Raw genomic sequence first — 9,099 nt, forward strand, 5'->3', positions numbered from 1 at the left:
TTAGTACTTAGTGCAATCTGTAGGCTTAAAGGACACTTTGTTGGCCTTAAGATCATATCCAATTAAGAAATTGGCTTGTGCCAAATTTCCAAGTATAGAAACTTGATTTCCTGGCACTATTGTCAAACAAACTATACCTTTCTTAACTTGTGTAAAAATGTTTGAAGTTGACAACACTAAATCTGCATTTGTAAAATGTGCAACAATCTTTGGAACATCAATAGTACCATTCTCATTAGATTCATAACACAAACCAAGATTCTCATAAGGATGGTCCTTCCTAGTCGCATTGATCGAACGCATCAACATTGATTCCAAATTCAAGTAAAAACCATCAGGCACATATGTTAACGTCGTGCCAGAATCAATTATAATATTACCTTGATCATCACCATCACCACCACCAACGGGAGGAGAAATTGGAGAAGATTTGAATTCCGATGTCATGTTTCCAATGCTGATACCTTTCAAATTTAGATAGTAAAATATAGCTGACTCCTTTTTAATCAAAGGAGTTGAAATGACATCAGGACCAGATACAATAGCATTGTGACCAAAGTTGATGTGACTAGTTGCGTTGGAATTAATTGGTGATAATTCCAATGGTTTTAAACAATAAGAAAATTTCCCTTTGATTTCTTGATTCATTTGTTTGACAAATGAGAGATTGCCACCACCTAAGCCAATGATGCCAGAAGTGACATTAGTGAATGTGCCACTATTGTCATGTCCACAACCAAACACAATGTTAGGAATTGAAACATTTTTACCAGAAGTTGAAGCAAATCTGAAAGTTTCAATAGAAAGATCACCCATAGTGTGAGATAGGTCACCATAACTCACTTCATAAGTACATTTATTATTCTTACATAACCCTATTTGGCAAATTTTATTGTTACAACCAATAGTTTTATAAGAAGAGCTATTCTTGGGATTGAAAATAGGTGTTAATTGTTTGAAGCAATTAACACAAGGCTCACATTGTGTCCATGTCAAGTCACTACCAGTGTCAGCAATGACAAAAGTGTCTATTGGGGGAGTACCAATTGAGATTTTCATGAGGAATTCACCTTCATTTGGAGTAAGAGTCGATTGGATTGAATTGACACATTTTTTCTCAAAAAAGGAAGCCCGGGAGAATGACCGGTGGAAGGCATTTTGAAGGCGTTCAGATGGAGTGTTTGATGGGTCGTGAAAAGGTGAAAGAGGAGAATCACGATGGATAAGATCCAGAGTGAAGCCATTTACAACTTTACGACAAGAAATCAAAGAAAGATGAAAGATAGATAAAAGAACTAACATAGGGATAAGAGTGAAAGCTTTAGGATTAATCTCCATGGTGAGAAATGATAAAGAGGAGACAATGTTTAGTACCATTTTTATAGCTAGCAAAATGTATATATGTCCAAGTCTAATTAATATGGTAGTTAATTAATCAAAAAAATGTAATCGGGGAGAAAGTGAGATTTTGTTACCATTTAGTATCAAATACTAGAGTATGAAGTGGGATATTTTGTAAACTTGACTTTCACTTTACATAAAATACATTGATATATAATATGGGAAATATTATATCTAATTAGATTCATGCCATATTTACTCCTTTTTAACTTCCATATTTTCTACTAGTAAGAATGTGTATAATACAATCCATTAACTTTCTACTATCTGAAAGGATTCATGCAATACAATCCATTGACTTTCTAGACTAATTATTTTTTAACTTTCTTGAAACAACTTGACAATCATACAAGAGGGAAAAAAAATTATGAACTTCCCTTCAGATTTGACTTCATAACAATATTGTCATCATTTTTTGTTTTGATATTATTTTTAAACTTTATTTTGTTTTTTTGGAAAATGAACTAATATATTTCTCAACTTTGCGAATTAAATGAATAAACTACTCATTAAAAAAGTCATATATATATATATATATATATATATATATATATATATATATATATATATATATATATATATATATATATATATATAATCGCCGTCTAATAAATATTGCATATTTACCCTGTTAGTTAACATACTCACCCATTTTCTTTACCCCTACGGATTCAACCCAGACTTGACTCAACTAAAAAAAACTAAATTCCTCTTTTATTCAGATTCGACCCAAACCCATTTTTTGACCCATTGAAAGGTGGATTGAGTTTTTCTCATTTGGGTCAGGTCTACAACAACAACCACCCAGTGAAATCCCACAATGTGGGCCTGAGGAGGGTAAAGTGTACGTAGACCTGACTCCTATCAAGGTAAGACGACTGTTTTTGAAATACCCTCAGCTCAATAAAAAGCATAAAAAGAGGTCAGATAAGACTAGAAAGTTCAAAGCGATACGAGAAAGCAAATGACATAGTATGTTGAAAGGTTCATCCCTCATTAAAATTAGCAAGGTAAATTAAAGCAATTAGAGGATGTTTGGATTGATTTATTTTAAGTAATTTGGCTGGATTTTGACTTATAAGTCAAAAATAAAAAATTAATCCAAATAAGCTTTTATAACTTTTAACTTTTTAGCTTATAAGCTATTTTTAAAGAAACCAATTCAAACACCCTCTAAGGCACATTGCCTCTGGTGGTATATTAGCTTAAGAAAACACAAAATTATCAGATTCCCCTATGCCAAGTTTCCAAATATAGCAATTTCATCTGCTGGTACGATTGTAAGACAAACCAAACCTTCCTCAATGTTGATTCCAAAATCGAATAAAAATCATTAGGCAAAAGTGTAAATATCGTACCAGAATTGATTATAATGTTACCAGCTTGACCATCATCACCATTAGTATCATCAGAAGGAGAAGTACGTCCTTGAAGATTTGAATTACAACGTCTTATTTCTAATTCTCACACCTTCCAAATTTAAATAGTAGAACATGGATGGTTTCTTTTTTATCAAGAGAGTTGAAATAACATTAGGATCAGACACGATGGCACTACTCCCAAAGTTGATGTGACTTGTGACATTGAAAATTGGTGAATCTAATGGGATTGAGATCAAACAATAAAAGAATTTTCCATTGATTTGTTTATCCAATTGGTTGATAATTGAAACTTCACCACCACCTAAGGTAATAATACCGGACGCATAATTATCAAACGGTTCACCATTGTCATGATCGCAACAAAACTAAGGGCGTTTTACTCTTAAACTATGTGAAATTGAAATTGAACGTGCTTAAACAGAAAAAAAATAATATGTTTATTTGAAAAAAGGATATTTTTGACTTATTAAGTAACAATAGAGGCATTTTTGAACCAAACTCTTGCTGACTAGCCATTTTTCGACCGAATATTAACTGGGGATATTTTAATTCGATGTTGAATAGTTTAAAAATATTTTTGACCATTTTTATTATTATAACTGAATACATTTTATACTAAAATAATGTTATTCGAATATGATTGTCTAAAATATTTAATTACCTCTATTAAAAAAAAAGAAGCAAATTTTCTCACTACTATACCATTGTATGGTCAATGAATGCAACGTTTACGATGGATATAATTCTTTCCTATTAACTCTTCCCTCCAGCTTATCAATTGTTGTTTTAATTTGTCTTTTTTATGTTTATTAAGAAAAATAATAAATATAATATATAGGACTCGTTATGAAATTGTGTTGATTGAGTGGAGATCGCGTATTAGGATAGAAAGTTAGTAGGCTTACATTGTTGTCTTGCTTTGCAAAGGTTTAGGTTTATTAATGCCTATTGTAGTACTAGCAGTACTCTTGTAATTCTTTTCATATGTTATTTATTGTATTTCGATTATCACACTATTTTGTTGTTATTGTTATTATTATTGTTTTTCTTATAAACTTTACATTGCTTTTCTTATTAACTGTTATGCTTTCTTTATTGTTTTCTTTTTCTTTTACTAACTTTTTAGTACGCATGATATTGTGAGATATAAATTAGTGAGTGGATTGTTGAGTTAGTTTGCAATATTTTGAGGTTTTAAATTGAATAGATATATATTTATTTGGGAAATAACATTACTATATATTCCGAAAAGTTATTGTATAAATATAAGACCTTTTTTGAAGTAGCATAAGAAAAAAATCTGCATTATAATAGGAATTTGTTAAATCTCGAAGGGAATCACTTATATCTCCTAAAAATATAAGGGGCAATATTTATTTAAGGACGTCGATATCACGTCAAAGCCTTTTTTCTTCGATTATATTTTTCTAGTTTTCTAAAAATTCTGTCAGAATATGAAATTGTACACAAAAGATTTGATTTTAGCAATTAGAATATTCCAAATGAAATTTTGATATTTACTAATTTATTTTACACGAAATCGGATCATAATTGAGGATTATATTTTCCTTATTAATTAAATAAATTATCAAAATTCAGATTAGCTAATAAATTAGTGTGTAAGTATATGTACCATTGATATTTTTGGTTCTGAGATGCTTGAAAGAGAACCGAAGAAATGACCTTTTATAGCCGTTAATAAAAAAAAATTAATTTTTTTTATGTGTTATTTTCAGATAGATATAAAACTAAAAATGAATTAGTAAAGGACTACAAAACGAGCAATTTTCATTTCACCGGACAAAGTATATACTATAAGACACCTACTAAATAAAGAAAAAACTACTTAATTACACAAAGATTCTATCATTAATATTAATATACTTTATAATTTGAAATAACTAAATATTATCACACTAAATAATAATTTTATATCAGATACACCTGTAACACCCCAATTTTTTTTCCACTAAGATTCGAACCATTCTTCATGTACGTATAAGATCGAACTCGAAGGCTTCAATTTGTATATATGATCTATGATTGATTCATAAGTATTTAAAATATTATATGTGATTTAGGGTCATAAGAAATCCCAAAAAAAATCAAGCCAAGTCCAAAGAATTCCTTTCGGCTAAGTTTCCGAATGAGTTAGTATAAGGGTCAACTTCAAATGACCATATCTCCTAAAATATAACGAACTGGGTGTCCCATAACCTATCAAATTAAAGGTCTTTGAGTCTTCTTTCCAACTCCACCAAGATTGTATTTTTCCGAGTTCGGAGTCAAAAGTTATGCTTGATCGAACAGAGAAGACCTGCAGCGAATTTTGGCCGATTTTCCAGATTTTGTAGGGATATTTTGGTAAAATTACCTAATATCTATATACATAACTGGACGCGTTTTGGATCATAATTTCAGTCTTTTTCCTCTCCAAACAACCCAAATCTTTATCCCCTTCTCTCTCAAATTATCTCCAATAAAATCCTCTCAAACTCAAGGATTCAAGTTTCCCTTTGAAGACCTAACATCAAGGTTTCTTCAAAATCTACACTAAGGTATGTAAGGCTACTAAAAACATGGATTAAATTCACCATGTGCCCTACATCTTATTTGAGATTGAATTTTCATAAGAATTGAGTTTTCTTGATAGATTTATGTCCTAATGAGTTCATACATCTATTAACTTGATTTTGTTATGTTGATATTGATAAGTTGAGAAATTGATAAATGTTTCATGTTTGATATGAGTTGATTGATATGAGTTGTTATACATATTTTGTTATGTCTAAGAGTTGATTGATATGAGTTGTTATACATATTTTGTTATGTCTAAGAGTTGATTGATATGAGTTGTTATACATATTTTATTATGTCTAAGAGTTGATTGATATGAGTTGTTATACATATTTTGTTATGTCTAAGAGTTGATTGATATGAGTTGTTATATATATTTTGGTATGTCTAAGAGTTGATTGATATGAGTTGTTAAACATATTTTGTTATATTAACAATAGATAATTAACTTGCAGTAACTTGAAATACGTTGGTACGTTACAGTTTAATTCAACTACCAAATGATGGAACATAGAAAGAATACTAAAATATTGGTTAGGATGTTTTCATTAGTTTAACACCTTCACATATCCAAATTGCTAGAAATAAGATGGGGACAATATTTGATTAACCTTTTAGTTAGCATGAATCCAATTTCTGTGAGTTGATGCCTCAATGGAATTCCATTAGCATCATGAAATTAAATTATATTTAAGAAAAAGTTATATTCCTATTAGTATATTCATATAATACTTCCACTTTGGTATATTCTAATAATATAGAAAAAGCTAACTTTATCATTTATTTTCTAATTTTACGTGAAGTGTTTGGTTTGGTTTGGGACAACTTGGATAGTTATTAAATAATAATGTTTGGCAAAAGAACTCTATGGAAAGACATTCTTTCTAGTCAAAGGTGATGACAGAAAGTAAAGTAAGCAATATTCTTGAGATTTCCTAAAAAATAAAAAAAGAGATATAGACTAGGCCATTGTCTTTTACATGCCTTAAAAAATATATATAAGATTGGGGTTAATTGGATAATATGATTGGTCAAGAGGCTTGATTTGGGATAGAATTGATGAATTGACAAAGGTCCAAACGAGACTGGTCGATATGATTAGATTGAATTGATTGGATAGAGTTTTATGAGCATTGAGTCTTGGGAGAAATATCGAGCACCGAATTGGGTAAGAGTAAGTAATAACTCGAATCCAATAACTATGTCGCCAAACGTAGGAAGGAATTGGACCGTTAAAGTCGGATGTTTTCCAAATTACTGTCCTGATATAATAGGACTTGATTGGTTATGAATTTATGATTTGTTGATTCGTTCGTACCCTGGCAAGGTATGAACGGACGTGGCAACAACGTCGGCTTGTTGTACTATCACTGGCTCATAAATGATGGTTGTCGGATAAGAGAAACTCCCATATAGGTCTTGATAGTACTCTGAGTCGGATTGGAATGGATTGAGCTGGATTGTATGTGATTGGTTCTGTCTAAATTATATTTTGTTTAGACTCAGAACATCTTGATTGAGTTGTACCTTCTTCTGAGTTGATTTGATCCCACCTTGATGTATGTTTCATTCGGCCATTTTACATACTCGTACATTCCACGTACTGACGCCATTTGGCCTGCATCGTTTCATGATGCAGAGACAGGTACTAGAGATCATCAACAGACGCATCGTTGAAGATCTATTCACTTCCAGCTAGTTGGTGAGTCCTCCTTATTTTCGGAGGATACCGCAGTTATCTTTTCAGCTTTGAGTTAGTTTTTCTTTATTTTGATTTGTGGTAGCCATGAATTTGTCATTGGCACCTCTTATATTGTTGATAGAGGCTTCATAGACTAGAGTGTGGATGATGTTGAATTGTTTCGTTGTGACTAGTTTTATTTTTTCTAGTTGTTGAATGGAGATGTGGTTGGCCTTTGGCTTTATTATGAATAGTATTCTTATAATTTGAGTCTTCCACTAATAGAGTGTAACTGAATGAAAGTGTGATTGGACCAAGTGGTTCGCTTGAAGGCCAGAAATGATTTTCGAGTGCCGGCCACGTCTAGGGTACCCTCCCGGGGCGTGACAACACCACTCTTTCAGATTTCAAGTTATATGTATTAAAAATACTAGATATAAGTATCTTTGATATCATATATATTCTAAAATACAAAAACATAGGGAGATTTGAGAGAGCTAGGCAAGAGAGTCAGTGTATCCAGATACATGCAAATCACAATAAATACATGTATCTTTGATAGCAAATACATATATAAATAAAGATATATATAGGGAGAGAGGCAAGTGAGAGAGTTAATGTATTCCATATACATGTGAATCACGCTTAGATATAGTGTATCTGGAATAAATTGCACCTAATTTGATTGACATGTATCAGAGATACATATAGCTGAATCTGAGTGTGCTAGATACATATATTTGACAAAGTAAATATGATACGAAAGATAATTTCAAAAACTGAAGTGGAAGCACCTAATTAGATTATAAACTAATGAGATTTGTGTTGTTTGCTCATAAATAAACAAGCAATTTTCATTATGGCTAATTTATTCAAATGTCTCTTTTATAGTCTTCACTAAGATTTTATCCTTATTTTTAAAAGTTGTGCAATTATGGACAATGTTGGTTAATGTTTACTTACGTTTTTCTCAATCTTACATATAAAATATTATATTATTGTCTAACATTTATAATAACTTAAAGAAAATTTAGAACGTTGTTTTCCTTCAAATTAAAAGTGGGGGTAGAAAAAAATAAGAGAGAGATTTACCTATGAATGGAACTAGTGAAAATTCAGATAATTAACGAACTGAACTATTAAAATTATTTTAGATCATGATCTAACTTTTTCTCATAAAATTTATTTTATTTTCTTAAAATGAATCTTTTACCCGCGGTCTAAAATGTTAAAAAAATACTAAAAATATAAAAGAGGATCATTTACTAAATAAATATCCCAGTGGGACAAACCGCAAAATTATTTCCACTTTTATTTCTTAGTGTGATCAGAACGTCCAAAATATTTTACCTTTAATAAAACTGATTTTCTTGTGATATTGAATTTGTGTTCATATTGTAATTAAGGTTCAAAATCAATTAAACCTTGATATCCGCTTTGGTATATTTTTCAAAAAAAAAAAGAGAGGCTGTGATATGATTATTTAAGGAACTATAAATAGTACTCTTGTTCATTTTGAATAATCGAAAGATAATTTATCAGTCAGTTCTTAATTTATTCTTATTATTAAATATAATTATTTTTTAAAATATTAAATTTCTTATGTTCAACGGATGATATAATAAAATTATCATTCTATTTATTATTTTTTAAGAAATTTATCAAATCAATATTGGACAAGTAAAAATAAACTATGTCTTTTTCACATATTTGGAATCAATCAATGCATAGTACATATACTCATGGTATGAATTAATGGAAGATATGGTAAAAGGAAAAAATTATATTAAGTGAATAACATTCGTATTTATGGTAGGTGAAACTCTTCATTTAATTTAATTTCAAAATAAAAATAAAAATGTTTCATTTCCTACTCTGCATTTGGTATATATCTTTAAAGATTTCTTCTAAATTAATTAATATTCATTCCCCCCCATATCCCATATTTCCCTCGACTTTACATATTCTTATTTGCTTTCCCACTCTATTAATTTCATCTATAAAATGATATTAATCACAATCTAATTTTCTTCATCAACTCTCATAAACAATATAGTC

General features: G+C 30.1%; 1 protein-coding gene across 1 annotated transcript; it reads right to left on the reverse strand.

Annotated features, from left to right (window-relative positions):
* LOC129890017 (aspartic proteinase CDR1-like) lies at positions 1–1,377 on the reverse strand. The gene has a single exon (XM_055965505.1). It carries the CDS (start codon positions 1,375–1,377, stop codon positions 1–3), a length of 1,377 nt encoding a protein of 458 aa, XP_055821480.1.
* Between the last annotated feature and the right edge of the window lie 7,722 nt (positions 1,378–9,099).

Source organism: Solanum dulcamara, chromosome 5 (genome assembly GCF_947179165.1).
Source record: "Solanum dulcamara chromosome 5, daSolDulc1.2, whole genome shotgun sequence".
In the NCBI taxonomy this organism is placed as follows: Eukaryota; Viridiplantae; Streptophyta; class Magnoliopsida; order Solanales; family Solanaceae; genus Solanum; species Solanum dulcamara.

Excerpts from the sequence above, each read along its gene's own strand:
- LOC129890017 (XM_055965505.1), bottom strand. The coding sequence starts at position 1,377 with ATGGTACTAAACATTGTCTCCTCTTTATCATTTCTCACCATGGAGATT.